The 16,732-nt window shown below is 30.2% G+C and overlaps 2 protein-coding genes across 6 annotated transcripts; one reads left to right on the top strand and one right to left on the bottom strand.

The window, feature by feature from the left end:
- Nucleotides 1-788: 788 nt before the first annotated feature.
- Nucleotides 789-4,755, top strand: VhaSFD (V-type proton ATPase subunit VhaSFD). 2 transcript variants are annotated; one of them, XM_076534162.1, is made up of 10 exons: nt 789-978; nt 1,582-1,663; nt 1,742-1,931; nt 2,010-2,228; nt 2,700-2,795; nt 3,220-3,425; nt 3,504-3,588; nt 3,656-4,062; nt 4,143-4,256; nt 4,335-4,755. In XM_076534162.1, the coding sequence occupies exons 1-10, from the start codon at nt 921-923 to the stop codon at nt 4,426-4,428; spliced, it is 1,551 nt and encodes a 516-aa protein (XP_076390277.1). In that variant the 5' UTR covers nt 789-920; the 3' UTR covers nt 4,429-4,755. The 2 variants fall into 2 exon arrangements, with proteins under 2 accessions (XP_076390277.1, XP_076390281.1); XM_076534166.1 differs by lacking the exon at nt 2,700-2,795 and having other exon boundaries at nt 791-978.
- On the bottom strand, nt 4,722-16,024 carry RpI135 (RNA polymerase I subunit Rpl135). 4 transcript variants are annotated; one of them, XM_076534102.1, is made up of 17 exons: nt 15,459-16,022; nt 15,155-15,365; nt 14,595-14,918; nt 14,295-14,534; nt 13,904-14,226; nt 13,579-13,838; nt 13,264-13,506; nt 12,880-13,157; nt 12,606-12,803; nt 12,424-12,531; nt 12,181-12,357; nt 9,840-10,054; nt 9,629-9,767; nt 9,398-9,554; nt 9,063-9,316; nt 8,823-8,987; nt 4,722-4,998 (listed from the first exon to the last, which is right to left on the bottom strand). In XM_076534102.1, exons 2-17 carry the CDS (start codon nt 15,248-15,250, stop codon nt 4,789-4,791), a joined length of 3,387 nt encoding a protein of 1,128 aa, XP_076390217.1. In that variant the 5' UTR covers nt 15,251-15,365; nt 15,459-16,022; the 3' UTR covers nt 4,722-4,788. The 4 variants fall into 4 exon arrangements, with proteins under 4 accessions (XP_076390217.1, XP_003701720.1, XP_076390222.1 ...); XM_076534107.1 differs by lacking the exon at nt 4,722-4,998 and adding an exon at nt 8,536-8,741 and having other exon boundaries at nt 15,459-16,023; XM_003701672.3 differs by lacking the exon at nt 15,459-16,022 and having other exon boundaries at nt 14,595-14,927; nt 15,027-15,365.
- Nucleotides 16,025-16,732: the final 708 nt, after the last annotated feature.

Below are 16,732 nucleotides of genomic sequence, written 5' to 3'. Positions count from 1 at the left end.
TGTATTTCTAGAATGTAATCGTGTATTACTAATATAACAATTTATACTAAATCGAAGTTTTTATTAAAAATTGTATAACTCTTTCTGGTTGTAAGCGTTTTGGGCATATTTATTTCGTTGATCGAAAATGCTATCGCACGCTTAGGTGTACATATACTGGATTAATTATATCCATGAAATTTTGAGTATTTAAAAATAGTTTTTCGTTTAATAGACGGAACGCACTAGAAGATCAACCAGCATTCAAAATCGTAAAACTTTCTGTCCGCAAGTATATGTATATTTTTTATATAATCATAGTTTCAACTACACTTACGTATCATCACAGACTACATAGTTCAGTTAAGATGCGCAAAAAGAATGATCTTTGCCATCTAGTTATATCTAGAAATTTTGAATTATACCATCAATTTTATTGGAGCGAACAAAATTTCTGACATTCAATTCAAATCTTCAGTCAAATTCCATTTAATTAATAGAACTAAAAAGTGCAACACGTATTCTTTATATAATAGAGATTCAAATATTAGAAATTAAATTATTAAACTCGGTTCTAATTTAAATAGTTCAATTCAGTTTTTAATTAAATAGTTTAGTTCTGAAGTTGATTTTGTTTAAATTTAAATTAAAGAAAATTATAGTTTTATCTTGTTGTTCAATTTTATTCAATTCATTTTTAAACACGGAACATCGTAAGCAGAGCGCCCTTAATGATTACACCAAAATTCCCCACAAAATTGTGATGAAACGCAACATTACGATTACTAACGAATTTTTGTGTCATGACAGTTGGTCATATGTACATTGGTCTTGTGATTTTAACAGCTGAGAAAGGTGCGAATGTGCGACAAATAGAACTTTAATTTTATATAACTGCAATATTAATTGAAATATACGATTTTTAAAAAACGACAGCAAAAATGGTGGACCGTGCGAATATCAAAGAAATAATACCTGCTCTACCCGATGAAAAGATTGGTAAGTTTTTTAAAAATATAATTTTAATTTGATAATTTGACATTGCCCCTCCCAATAATATATTGTGTTTATATGACTTATAAAGGTAATATATACTTATGATATAAAATTTAACGTGTTATTAAGAAAATATACTTTTCCCGTCTCTCTCTGTAATATTTATAAACGCAATAAATTTATTATTCTGTACATAAATTTTTACATATTGCAGTTAAAGATTCATATGATGATTGGAAGTATATAATTTTCATATTTTTAAGTATCTAATATATGATGTGATGTAGATTTTCCTTTTCTGTAATATTTTTTATTTATTGTATTATGAGCATAGTTATTTCTTGTGAATATTTATATATAAATTAAAATTAATACCTTTTTCAGATTTCGAAATTTAATTGCATAGATTTTTTAGGTATATTACTTATATATTTAAAATATATAATAAGAAATTACATACATTTTCAAATAGTTACATCAACATTCATTGAAAAATACTTAGCTTAAAATTGTTATGGAACTGGTTTGCTTTTTATAATCTCAAGAAGAGTTAATAATCTGTCGTTACTGGTACTATTATTTTTAATAATATTTGAAATATTTCAGACATGCTGGCAGCTACGAGCATTCTTCAGCAACAAGCTGCTGACATTAGAAATCAAAGAATCAATTGGCAATCATATTTTCAGTAAGACAAAAAATTACAAAAATTATATAAATAAATTGAAAATAACTATATATTGCATTTTTTATTTATTTTTCATAGATCTCAAATGATATCAAAAGAAGATTATGACTTCATAGTAGCTTTTGATACAAGTGATACTAATACTCGTGAAACAAAATTGAAAGAAAATCCACATCAGGCTGCTAAAACTTTTCTTAACTTACTTGGTCATGTTTCAAAAGACCAGACTATACAATATATTCTTACAATGATTGATGATATGCTTCAGGTATTAAAATTTATTTATACCAAAGTATTATGTACTTTATTTTTGGGAAATAATTGTAAATATTATGTTAAACATTAGGAAGATCGTAGCCGTGTAGAAATTTTTAGGGAACATTCAAGTCGCAAACGTGAATCAGTATGGGGTCCTTTCTTAAACTTATTGAATAGACAAGATGGATTCATAATGAATATGACTTCTCGAATTATTGCTAAACTTGCTTGTTGGAGTCATGATTTGATGGAGAAAACTGATCTACAATTCTACTTAACATGGCTTAAAGATCAGTTAAAACTTAGTGTAAGTTCCCAAATATATATTTATTGATATATATAATATACAAAAAATGTTAATTATAAGAAGTTCCTAAAATACATTATTCATCATATTATTAATACAAAATTATATGTTTTTTATTTGTTGCTTAGCTTTACATAATATAGTTATGTGTGTGCACAATATGGGTGATGGTCATCATTATTGTGAATATAATAAAATTTTATAAATTACATTATACATATTATACAATATTCAATATATTTCATTAAATAAAATTACATACACTCCCTTAGAAGCATTAAACACAACTTTTAAATGTATATTTTTAAAAATGCATATAAATATTTAACTAACATACCATAAAAAAAACATAAATGCATTGTAACATATATTGTGCATATAATAGGTATTGCTTTTTGCAAGGTAAAGGGTAGATAGCAAATGTTAAATCATAATAATTTGAATGCATAAATAAGTCACACGGGATTTTAGTTTGAGGCTCTTCAGGACACAAACTTGCATGTGGGAATAGAACAAAACATCGTTATGGACGAGGATGCAAATGAGCTACGTGAACTACAAAATCCGGTTGGTTCAATAACGCCTGATTATTAACATAAATAGAAATCATGTTGTTACAATTTTTTCGTCTGTCCTCATGTGTAAAGTTTAAGTATGTAATACATAGAATTTTAATCTTAATTTAATCTTATAATTTTTCATGCAAGTAAAAAGAAATTTGATTAAATCATATATAAGTAATTGTTCTGTATAAAAAATTGTTCTTTTCAGAAGAAGATTATAGTAATTTTGTATCATATTTTAGATTTCACATTAGACTATATTTTCATTATAAATATAAAATTTCTTGTGCAGGCATATTTACATCGAAAATGAACGTATTATTTTATCTACCATGTGCACACACATAATTTGGACATATTTATTATCCCGTTATTTAATTGTACTTATACTTTTGAAAAATTATATATATTTTTTCGTGTTTATTCAGAATAACGACTACATTCAGTCTGTGGCACGTTGTTTACAAATGATGCTTCGCATTGACGAATATCGTTTCGCGTTTGTATCAGTTGACGGAATTTCTACTTTATTGGCCGTTTTGACAGGCAGGGTAAACTTCCAAGTGCAATATCAACTTATATTTTGCATATGGGTACTTACTTTCAATCCATTACTAGCAGAAAAAATGAATAAGTATGTACTGTTTCTACTATAAAATTAATTTATAAAAGAGTATGTTAACAATGCTGTAATATTCGATTTTTATTTTAGATTTAACGTTATACCTATTTTAGCAGATATATTAAGTGATTCTGTTAAAGAAAAAGTAACACGTATTATTTTAGCAGTATTTAGGGTAAGTTTTATAATGAATTTTTATTCTATTTTTATTATTTCCTTCACTTATTTCTAGTATGTTATAGAATCTTATTGAAAAAGTGGAGGATGGGCAAGTTGCTAAGGAACACTGCATTGCTATGGTACAATGTAAAGTATTAAAACAACTTTCGATTTTTGGACAACGTAAATGTGATGACGAAGATATTACTGACGATATTGAATTTTTGAACGATAAATTGCAAGCATCTGTTCAAGATTTGAGTTCCTTTGATGAATATTCGACTGAAGTAAAATCAGGACGCCTTGAATGGTCTCCTGTTCATAAATCTGGTAAATTTTGGCGGGAAAATGCTAATCGGCTCAACGAAAAGAATTACGAACTGCTACGTATCTTGGTACATTTGTTGGAAACTAGTAAGGATCCTTTGGTTCTCAGCGTTGCTAGCTTCGACATAGGAGAATACGTGAGACATTATCCACGCGGCAAACAGTACGTTTAACAAAATATTCATATTGGACATTTTCAAAAGTTACTATTATTTATTAAAATTACGTTGAAATACATTATAGTATAATTGAACAACTTGGAGGCAAACAACGAGTGATGCAGCTTTTAGCACATGAAGATCCAAATGTAAGATATGAAGCCCTTCTTGCAGTTCAAAAACTTATGGTCCATAATTGGTATGTAATTTAAAATTGTTTATTTATCATAAAGTTATGATAGATAATGGCATGAGATTTTGGATGTTTAATTTGCAGGGAATATTTAGGAAAACAACTTGAGAAAGAACAAACTGGAACATCAAGTACTTCTGGGAACAAACCCAGCACACAAGTCCCAGCAAAAGCTTAAATGAACGCGCAAAGTTTTATAATCGTTAATTTTGCTTGAAATTTATACATTTTTTCTTGAACAGTTTACTTTCATTGTCTGTAAAAATATCTATAAAAACACGTTTCTGATATTAAAGTTATATTATAAAAATTACATTCCTTCGAATTGTAATATAGTTATATAAAAAATGTATATTCAACGCAAAATATATATAACTAATGTTAATGTGTATGATATAATAATAATTAGTAAAATGAACAGTGTATTTGTAGAATATTTTGTTGGGTTTGTAAGTAAATCATTTAACGGAATGTTAGAAAAAATAAAGTATTATTATAATTAGAATATAGTATAAAGCTACGTACATTCAATTGTTTTTCATTTCTCTACAAATGACAATTTCACATTAATATTACAAGATGTTAATTGTGTTACGAGATATCGAAAAATATATGGTATTTCAACTTCTTTTACGTGCTCATCATCGCTACAAAGACGACATCTAGTTTTGTCGATTAGGTCTGACTTATTTATATCTATTTCCATTACAGGGCCCAATAACGTGCCACATTTTTGACAAATCAAAGTCTGAAATAAAATCAATTATTTTTTACTATTTTTTTTATTAAAAATATGTGGGTAATTTAACATTATCGGATAACAACAGTATCAAATAACACTATGCACAGCATATCAATTTGGAGCTTACAGTTTAATGAAACTAACTATGTACATAAATATGTCATTGATAATCTTCATCAAAAATAGCTGCTACTTTACAAAATAAATAATTAATATCTGGTTTTCATTTTGTAAAGTATGTGTTATATAAAGTGTTACAAAAAAGATTGTATAAATTAAAAATTGTAAATTTTTCGGAGAATAAGAAATCAAAAAATTTATTATCATTCTCTTCTGCAGGGTGTTATCTGTAACATTACTCACGATTTTTCTTTCACTTGCAGCCGCCTTACGAAAAATTTAGAACAGTATTTGCAGGATATTAAATGCGCAAAAGACATTGATAAAGCAAAGGACCCCGCACAGATCTTATGGAAAATGGCCCCCGGTTAAATTAGCTGAATTTTTGATATGATGTAGTTCCTGATGTCCTGATCAAAAGTTCCAATGGGCTCAAGGTCGTAAGTTGAATAGTTTCCGAGATATGGAGGGTCAAAAGTCAATAATAATTTCTTATTCGAAACTACCACGTTTGAGCATATCTGAGTGTAAGAAGCACTGTTGCGCACTGTCCATTTACTTGATTCCTTAAAACCCAATGGTAGTACTGTGGGCCCTTAAAAAATATGACCCCTTGACCCCCGACCCTTTAACTCCCCTTCAGGAGTCAAAATAAAAAATCGCGCAAAAGGTAAAAAATGATTCTCTTCTTCTTTCATCGTATAAACATGAAGCACCGTCGGCATTAGCATTACTCAGTGTGCACCACGAAGAGGTTGCTCGATCGGATTTTGCACACTATGTGGCCCTAAAAAGGGCCGTTTTTGTAGTTTTTTCTATTCCTCCGTTAGAATTTCAACGTTTATACTCTCTTGATACTCTCTATTAGCGGCATCTCTGGTCGTATTTAGAAGACTGCCATCCGGATATTTAATATGCTTTTGGTGACAAGCTACTTAGCAATTATCCAAGCAGACAAGCTACTAGTATGGCGATAAGTAATATCAGAAAATCATTAGAAGGAAGATTTGTTCTTGGAAACATTGGCGTTAAGGCTATTAGTAGAGAGGAGTTTATAAATCGCCATATAACACCCTTTGCAAATGAACTATTTAATAACGAACTAACATTCCGAAAGGCATTGTTATATGTGATGCGACCTATGCTTACATTCACAAGAGTAGTAACTTTCGCGTCTTGAGACAATCTTACTCCCTTCACAAAGGAAGACATTTATTAAAGCCGACCATCATTTTGGCACCAGATGGATATATTTTATCCATTTCTGGTCCGTATTTCTCAGATTCATATAACAATGATGCCTCAGTACTCGTTAATGAATTCGAAAGAGATGCTCAAGATCTAGGTAACTGGTTCCAGACTGGCGATATTTTTCTCGTCGATAGAGGATATAGAGATTGTACACCTTTTTTAACGCGCTTAGGAATTGCTTATAAAATGCCTGCTTTTCTAGAAAGAGGTCAACGACAGTTACCTACTCTAGAAGCAGATGATACTCGGATTGTTACAAAAGTGAGGTGGATTTTTGAATCCAGAAACGGACATTTTAAAACAATCTTTAAAATGTTGGCTCAAACGTTTAACGTGCAGAATACTAAACATATTGGAGATTATTATAGAATATGTGGTGCTATCATTAATAGGTATCATCCTCCTATCAATATGCAAAGTGCAACGATTGAATTAGCCAGAAATATGCTTCGACGAAGGAACGACGTCAATGTTGTTCAGGCACGAGTGGAAGTAGACAATCTCCTATACCGAAACGCTCAGTGGCAGAGACTACATGATCAAGTGCGCAGATTTCCTCAACTGGATATCGATTACTTGCGCAATTTGACTATTGGTGTATATCAGGTCAATTTCGCACTTTCTTATATTCAAGATAAGCTGCAAAGGGACGATGACGAATTACAGATTGACACTGCGTTGGTAGATAACAACCTTATAAGACTCAGAATTTATTCACGATTTCGGAATCGTACGAAACATCAAGTCTTTATTTCTTACATTCCGGAAAATGAACTGGAGCTAGAAGACGACATAATAAATGGTTACTACTGCACCTGTCAATCCGGTGCCAGAACATTAGGTACATGCGCACATGTTGCAAGTGTTTTATGGTATTTAGGATTTGCTCGTCACTAAAGGTATATTAAATATCCGGATGGCAGTCTTCTAAATACGACCAGAGATGCCGCTAATAGAGAGTATCAAGAGAGTATAAACGTTGAAATTCTAACGGAGGAATAGAAAAAACTACAAAAACGGCCCTTTTTAGGGCCACATAGTGTGCAAAATCCGATCGAGCAACCTCTTCGTGGTGCACACTGAGTAATGCTAATGCCGACGGTGCTTCATGTTTATACGATGAAAGAAGAAGAGAATCATTTTTTACCTTTTGCGCGATTTTTTATTTTGACTCCTGAAGGGGAGTTAAAGGGTCGGGGGGTCAAGGGGTCATATTTTTTAAGGGCCCACAGTACTACCATTGGGTTTTAAGGGATCAAGTAAATGGACAGTGCGCAACAGTGCTTCTTACACTCAGATATGCTCAAACGTGGTAGTTTCGAATAAGAAATTATTATTGACTTTTGACCCTCCATATCTCGGAAACTATTCAACTTACGACCTTGAGCCCATTGGAACTTTTGATCAGGACATCAGGAACTACATCATATCAAAAATTCAGCTAATTTAACCGGGGGCCATTTTCCATAAGATATGTGCGGGGTCCTTTTAAAAACAGTTGTTTTCTTGGTAAAGGCAAGGTCACCTTGGGTTTTTTAAGTAGGAACATACAGTTTTTTTATTCATAACAATAGAGGACATCTATACGAATTCAAAACACATATTACATGATATTTTTATTAACATATTACTTGATTTACAGAGGAGGAAATGTGAAGTACTTAGCTTTTGACTTTGGTAATGTAACCATTGTTTGATTCCGAAGAGATTACTGAATGTAAACACGTGACTAGAATGTAAGAAAAATACACTTTATTCAATTACATGTTCAAAATGTATGCTGCCTTCCATCACGTAATATTCTGGTCTTTTACTTCATATTTTCATTTCTGCATATCGAGTAATATGTTAATAAAAATATCATGTAATATATGTTTTGAATTCGTCTCGATATCCTCTAATGCTCTGAATAAAAAAATGTATATTCCTATTTAAAAAACCCAAGGTAACCTTGACTTTGTAAAAAAAAAACTTTTTAAAATTTGCTTTACTAATACCTATTGTGTACTTCATACCCTGCAAATATTGTTGTAAACTTTTTTTCGTAAGGTGGCTGCAAGTGGGAGAAAAATCGTGAGTAGCGTTAGAGGTAACACCCTGTATACGCGACTAAAAATTCAATATTCGCTCGTGGACAACACTGAATTATAAATTAATGAAGGTACTTCGTACTAAGACGTATTAATGATACATTTATTTAATTATTTGCTACAAATTTTAACTTCCAAAATGCAATGCCATAAGCTTCGCAAAGCATTTATGTCACGGCTTTATATTTTAAAATAGCTATTTGTTTTAACTGAATTTTACATTAGGAATATTTATCAATAATTTATGTGCCTTGCAATTTCTCCAACCTCAAGCTTCAAATTGGTAAGCTATGAGTGTAAGTTAATAGTACCCATATGTTATTAAATCATTATACTTAAACAGTCTAAAATATCATGCTTTAAGCTTACCGTAGTTTTGTCTGAACAATGAAAAAGACGATCTTGAAGCAAAAATGCACATCCATGAGATATTAAGGAATCTCTTTCCATCTCTCCAAATCGAACACCACCACCTCTTCGTCTACCCTTTATTGGTTGTCTTGTTAAAACATCAATTGGACCAGTACTTCTAACCTATACAAATTTTTAGAAATTTAATAAACATAAATTAAATTTTAAGTTGTCAAAAATTGAAGATGTAATAATAACCTGCCATTTATCTGAAACCATATGTCGTAGTCGCTGGTAATGTACTATTCCGAAGAAAATGTCAGCAGTCATTTCTCTTCCATCTATTCCTGAATATAATCTTTCTGTTCCATAATAATTATAACCGCCGCGTTCTAATAATTTTCCAAAATATTCAACTGCTGTTTCATCCTCATTAAATCGAAAGGATGTTGCATCATGCACTAATCCATGTATAGCTGCTGATTTTCCAGCCATTACTTCAATCATCATAGCTATTAATTAAATACAAAGTAATCATAATTTAGTCGCTTTTGAATATAAGAATACATTTCTTATGTGAATTTTAATTTTACCTATTGTCATACGACTTGGAAAACCATGAGGATTAAAGACAATATCAGGTATCAGACCAGTTTCAGTAAATGGTAAATCCTCTGCTGGCCATTTTTGTGAACAAATACCTTTTTGGCCTGCTCTTGAAGCAAATTTATCTCCAACACTTGGATTACGCTGAAAAATAATATACTCATTAGATAGTTATCCTTCATGTTGATTTATAAAATATAAATTATAATGGTACTAACTGAAATACGGAAAGTGATGCAAGCTCTACGTGGAATATGACTATGCAATGTTCCACAAAGCTTTACATTATCAATGTGAGCATCTTCTTTTCCATGATATTTACCAGTAACATATGTTGATTGATCTGCATCGTAATAACTATGTAAAAAACATATTTTGTGTAAAATGAAATTAATTAAATCAAGTTCGTTTATTTTAAAAATAACTTACCAATAATAGATATCACCTTCCTTAATAATTGTACCTGGTACGGGTAGACCATCAACGTCTATTTTTGCCGCGAGTTCGGGTTTATCAGGATTTCGTGCAAAATAACTTCTTTGATCTTTCAAGTCTACGAACTCTGATTTATAAATCATTCCATGTGCAAAACCCCTATCATATGCTGCTTTGTTTATAATCATTGCATCTTCCATATCATATCCCTTTAAATATATAATAAATACAAATTTTTAATATTATATAACACATACTTAATTCTGGGTATATTTCAAGTAGATAGAAATTCAATAACTTTTGGTATTTGAAGATTCAATTTATTATGAATAAAATTCAAAATAATTGTAAACATTATTGAATATAATAATGGATCAGGCTCGAATTTTGAAATAAAATCAGTAAAACGTTTGCAACAAAATGAAATCAGAATTAATAGTAAAGAGGATTCATTATATAAATTTACACTTTATAAAGAATTATGATTTCAGCTTATTTACTTTTATTTATGATTTTTAAATTTAAATTTTTAGTTCCTTTTTATTTCATTTTCAAATTTATTTAAGTTTGTTACAAAATGTATAAAACATATTTATGTAATTATGTCATTCATTTGCAAAATCGAAACGAAAACTGTTTTGAATTTTTTTATCATATAATTTTGTACTGTCTCTTGAAATTTTCAGAAATGTAAATCAGACTTTAAATAATATCGACAAATTTAAGAAGCTAAATTTTTTACGATTTTTGTGACTAATCAGGTGACAAATTATAACTCTGTTATTGAATTAATTATCTAATTCTGTATTATTTCCTATTTCCTTTAATTTAAATATTTAATTTCTGTTGAGACATATGTATGATTGAAAATATATATTTCTTACTTTAATAAAATTATAGCTTGAAACTTTAAAAATGTAAAACTAAAATTGTATGTATATATTATAATATTGTTTTTTTTTTTATATAGTGTTCGGTGTACAAATGTATAGTATACTGAAATACACTATATTTTAATGGAAATTTTTTACTATCAAATATCTTTATAATGTAAGTGACATGATCAAATGAAAACGATGACATGCTGCAATATACTTAAATATATTATATTAGGGATATTAAGAAATAGAAAAACAAATTTTTTGCATATATCTTAGAAATTAAGATCGAGAGGTGATTTTAAGTACGTAAGAAAAGTTATTCAAAATGTTGACCTTATTTTTTGAAACATATTTTTGCAAAAATCTGAAGAATTAAAGCCAATTTAAGTTTATATATACGCCAACAAATTGTTCAGAATGATATTCTTGACAACATATATAATTATAACAACAGACAACTAGTTTCAAAATAAAATTATTTAGTAATGAAAAATTATATATGTTCGATAGGAAACTAAAATGAAAGATTTACAAATGACACTGTACAACATTTAAAATTCATACTTTTTTAAAAATAATTTTCTGAATCAGAATTTTATTAAACCCTAAAATAAATCATTTATTAGTTTAATGAAAATATTGAAAGACTACATGTTCTGTTATATAACTGGTTGTTCTGGAAATTTTTTTATAACATTTTGTTGCAATAATCTGAGTATGTTATGTATGAAAAAAGTAAAATATAAATTCAAACAAAATAGTAATTGTGGTAAAGGACTAAATAAACATTTTCTTTAACGAATATTTTCCACATTACAAAGAAAAAAGGATTATATGCGCGTATTGTTCTATTTTAGTCCAATATGCGATTTTTCCTAGGTACGTAAAATAGCTTCGAAAAGTAAGTTGATACATTTTAAAATGAAATACAATTTTTACAATTGGATGTAATGACGAGTTTTTTTGTCGAGCTTAAAAAATTAGTTTAAAATTATGTATTTTATTAATCTTGAAAAAAATCTGTAATTCTATATGAAAATGTAATAAAAATTTGAAAAATATGTTTTATACATATGTACGTACAGAAAATTTCATTGAAATCGGTTAAAATACTTAGAAACTACAAAATAATTAAAATTGAAAACAATCAGTTGTTGGTAAACTAATTTTTCCAACATTATAGAACAATTCAACATGTTTGATCCAATTGTGCAAAACTTATTCAATTTTAAAATATACGCAAAATTAGTTGTATTTCAATTAAATACAGAATACTACATAATTAAAATATTAATTACAAATTTGTAACATTAAATAAATATTTTAGTTGATATGAAACTGCATTATTAATTTCAATTGACCAATTTAATACAGTCAAGAAGAAATTTCTGAAAATACTTTTATTTTCATTTCAGTGCTACTTTATTTACGACGGCATATATTGTATTACTTACAGTGTATGAAATAACAGCAACTATTGCATTAGTACCCATAGCGAAATCATCGAGATTAATTTTATCGTAATGTACAGGTCGAAAAAATGGTGTTGCCGGTGTCTGAAGTCTGTATAATTTAGTTTCAGATTGTAATTGCCACGTGTGACATGGAGTACCCATTGTTTGTTTACCCATCTGAAAATGTAATTAAATTACATATCACAAAGAGTTTTAAATAACAAAAATTAAAAACAATCTTACCTGACATTGATACATATTCCGGGGACTTTGGTTACAATCTGGCATTGGAATTAGACTTGCTAAATTACTTAAAAATGCAGTTTTTGATAGTTCTTGGTGTGTTGTTAACTACAATCATAACCAAAATTGTAATAAACAGTACAGATTAATATAAAAACATAAACAACAAAGTAAATCATTACTCCTTCGTAAGCTTCCTCAGGTGTAACACAAATATTTAAATAAACTTGTTCAAATGTTCCTATATATTCAATCTTCTTAGAAGCTAAATTCATTACTGGTCTCATCATACGAGCTGCATTCGTGAATAAATATAATCCTGGATACTGAGCTGGTACATTTTTTTTTGGTACAAGTACTATCTCCATAATACGTGGGACCTAAATATAAGTTAGAAAATAGCAACGATTTAACTTAACTATATTCGACCGAAAAAAATTAGTATAAAGCAATTACCTCCTCCCCTTTTATTTTAAGTAACCGTAATTTGTCAGTCACTCTAGAAATTATATTATTATCTATTAATCCAATTAATTTCCCATCTAACATTACAACATAAGAGTTTTGCCAATTATCTACAATCGATAATGGAATCATTCCAAGATCCATTAGTATAATAGGAATATTAGCTTTTAATTTGGGATCCGGATGTTTTGTAATAATACAATTCATTGTTAAATGATTCAAAAGACCACATGGAGCACCATCTGGTGTATGTACAGGACAAATAAAACCTATTGTGATAATTAATTAGTTATTAATTTGTCACCATTAAGAAAAAATTGTAATGAAGAAGTGCTGTTCAGTAGACATGAATATTTTATTATAATAAAGTATTACCCCATGCATCAGGCAATAGTTGTCTAGCCTCTGTAGTTCTCATTTCTTGAAAAAAGGAACCCCTATGTATTGCTCGAAAATGACTCATGTAACGCATTCTATTAATATTTTCAGCAACAATAGTAAGACCTGAACTTTGCATAAGCCCTAAACCCGTTGAAGATTTTATATTTCCAGTAGATAAAAAGTTCTCCATTTGTGAATCAAGGAAATTTCCATGTTTCATTACATTTAACATTTCCTCTATATCAACACATAATAGATTTACTTAAAACTGTTAATTTACATCTGCAGATTAGATTCTAAAATACTTACGCACGTTTAAAGTGTATCTATTACCAGCGCTTCTTGCACGTTTTAAAATGTTCATTTTTAAACTATTCAACCAACTATATAATTTTTCTTTCAATACTTGTAAATATAAATGACCACCAAGTAAGCATTCCTGCATCATCACAGCATCAGCTCCTTCAACAGCACACTTATTATTTGCGAGAGCAAACAACTTCTTTGTCATAAATACAAGCAAATAAAATTTATCCATTGGGTTATCAAGATGAATTGCTATACAATGTCTAAAAATATTATTTTTTAATAGCATATATAATACATTTTTAATCACCATATTTAATAAACTTACTTAATAATAAAGTCACAAACATCTGTATCTGTAGCATCTTGAGGTAGTTCAAAAAACTTTATTCTGAACATTCTTCCTATGTAAGTTTTACAGTCTTCATGACTGTGTAAATTTTGTTCATGTATTGCTCGTAACATATTCAAAATACAACCTTTATAATACGGGTCATCTTCACATCCAGCTGTTAATGCGTTATAAATAAAGATGTCTGAAGCATCAATTAAACATTTCAGTATTAAAATCAATGGAACATAGTATAAAACTTTTCTATGTGTGAACATTAATTTTGCAGAACCATCAATTACGTAGTGTAAGGTATTGTTCTGTAACATATGCACTTAAATGACACTTTTATACAATTTATAATAAATATAAGTTATATAATACATACACTTGCAGTATTATCATCACGCACACTTCTCAAAAGTAATCCCAGGTCACTAAATTGTACACCACGAGCTTTCCAACCTGACCTTTTAATAGCAATGGGATAATTTCTTCTTGTCATTAACAACATTCTAATAATTCTTTCAAGCCCTTTAATTATAAAATATCCCCCCCATTCTTGTTCATGTTCTCCATGTGCTATTAGTTCTTTTGGACTCATTTTGTGTAAATGACATCTATTAGACTATAATTAAATATAGATTAAACACATAAACAATCAAATATATGTAATAATATTATATACCTTAATCATAATTGGAATTTCTCCTAAATCTCTTTCAAGTGTCTCTTGAAGTTTACCGTTAACACTCCAACCCAGTTTAACTGTTATTTTTCCTTTATAAGTACATCCTCTCTGACGACATTCTGTAGGATAAATTTTATGGTTTTTTACCCCAATTGTACCAGATGGAACAATGGGTTGATGGATAGAAACATCATCAATCCATAAAGCCACTTTGTTTTCATTTGGAAGATGAATGTAAACAAGTGGATTGTCTTGAACAGCTTGAGAAAGACCATCTTCTAGCATATAATTAAAAGAATCTATGTGTGGAGTACCTAAGCTCTGCAATAACTGAAAAATATAAAAAAAAAAAAAAACATTAATTGAACTAATGTACTACTAATGTTAAAAAAAAGAAATAAAAATTATTTTCTAAAATCGAATACTTACAAGATTTTGTTTTTCAGGTGATTTGTTAAAATCTTCTGATGTGTTTGTTAATTTTGGTTCAATTAACATTTTTATACTTCAGTAATATAAAATAACCAATGTTTTAAATATAATTTAAACAGTATTACTTTATGTACACGTGTTTTTGTGAGTATAATACAACCAATTCTGACTCTAAATTCTATTCGCCAAAGGAACATAATCGCTATCCAATCTGGTTTCATTCATTCTTGTGCGTGTCGGTCTTATCTGATTGGTTTTAGGGTTTAGTGACTATCCAGGGAATTATTTGAAACAATATTCGCGTATTTGGTTAGCAGCCGCCAAGCTGATGGAAATCTGAAAAAAATACAAAGAGAAATTCTTTTACTAGAAGAAAAAAACAATAATTATGCATGCACTGTTGTAGGAACTTTGTTATGTTGCGTTTACCGTCCGCGGTCTAGGGATTTTATGATGTGGGTAAGTTAACCCGTGGAGCGCTGAGCGCTCTGCTCGCGGTGTGTAGAAGACTGAGTCCAACTATTTATTCCGATAATTGTCAAAGAACTTTTTACAAGAGCGAACTGGAGCGTATGAAATACAAAGTTAGTCTCATCGTTCTGCGCTTGGCGGAGGAGATCTTCGGGTGATGCAGATCGATGCCCCTTCCTCGCTGGATCCTGGATCCTCCCTCAGGATCATCCCTTGTCCAATGGTGGAGGAGTCCACCCCCGTCCGATGTGGGCCCCTTCTCCCGCCTGTGATTCACCCTCAGCCGCGTGGTGGTGGAGGCTCCGCCAAGACGCGGGAACGTAGCATCGCACATGTGCTTAGAGAAAGCGTGAGACCCAGAGAACGCGAAAACAAAGTCCTTGTACTAGGCGAAAATTTACGACCCTCTTCGAGTGCATGAAAAGACAGGATATTCGTAGGAGATCTTGAAACTTTCAAGAACTGTACGCGACTTAGTCGAAAACAACGAATTCGATACGGTCCCTAATAAATTAATCCCTACAAACATTCGAAGTGAAGCTAAGTTTATTCTCTGGATTCCCAAACTTTTCCTAGCATGAACACCCACGTCGAGTGGCTTTAACAATATAAGCTTTGTTTGTTGTACATGATCGCACGCTCAGATGGTTTAAGTCTAGTGACAAAACAACTAAAGAGTGATTTTTGGAGCCTCTTGCGGCGAATTGAGAAACTCCGGCGATCCTTGTTCAGCTTGATCAAATGGATAAAGATAAATATTTCATTTCCAAAAAATGCGGAAAAATGGGACTGGCTCAATTGTAGTTTGGAAAGCCAAGAAGTAATATTTTCTCATGATTTCTCTCGCAAATTCTTTGCAAAGAATACAAATAAGAAATACAAAGAATTATATAAAGAATATTTTGCAAAAAAAAGCATAAGAAAATATTGCTTTTCCGTTTTAAAATTCGAAATCAAAATTTCGGTAAATCGGCATTGCTTAGTGCTAATTAAAGATGTGCAAAATCACCAACATTCATTTATTACAGTGATTACAAAATCACGATGATCCCGATCATTTCAATTACAACCGTGATCCAGAAGATAGTGTTTTAGGAGCCTTTACGTTACTGTTGTAACGCTATCGCTCGAGTGGAGTAAGAGAAACGTCTGAATTTTGTTACGTAGAAAGGGTATAGCCCAGGGGTCGGCAAACTTTTGAGTCGGAAGAGTCAAAAATTACAATTTACAAA

Source organism: Megachile rotundata, chromosome 1 (genome assembly GCF_050947335.1).
Source record: "Megachile rotundata isolate GNS110a chromosome 1, iyMegRotu1, whole genome shotgun sequence".
Lineage (NCBI taxonomy): Eukaryota > Metazoa > Arthropoda > Insecta > Hymenoptera > Megachilidae > Megachile > Megachile rotundata.
Note: the sequence above shows the minus strand (reverse complement) of the source record. Positions and strands in the feature narration are given on the sequence as shown.

What these genes read in the sequence shown, in the direction of transcription:
- RpI135 (XM_076534102.1), bottom strand. Translation starts at nt 15,250, where the DNA reads ATGAAACCAGATTGGATAGCGATTATGTTCCTTTGGCGAATAGAATTT. An exon ending in TTAAAATAAAAGGGGAGGAG is followed by an intron (nt 12,804 to 12,879) that starts GTAATTGCTTTA and finishes ACTTATATTTAG; the next exon opens with GTCCCACGTATTATGGAGAT. An exon ending in TGGTTTCAGATAAATGGCAG is followed by an intron (nt 8,988 to 9,062) that starts GTTATTATTACA and finishes AAATTTGTATAG; the next exon opens with GTTAGAAGTACTGGTCCAAT.
- VhaSFD (XM_076534162.1), top strand. Translation starts at nt 921, where the DNA reads ATGGTGGACCGTGCGAATATCAAAGAAATAATACCTGCTCTACCCGAT. An exon ending in TACGTGAACTACAAAATCCG is followed by an intron (nt 2,796 to 3,219) that starts GTTGGTTCAATA and finishes GTGTTTATTCAG; the next exon opens with AATAACGACTACATTCAGTC. An exon ending in TTATTTTAGCAGTATTTAGG is followed by an intron (nt 3,589 to 3,655) that starts GTAAGTTTTATA and finishes AGTATGTTATAG; the next exon opens with AATCTTATTGAAAAAGTGGA.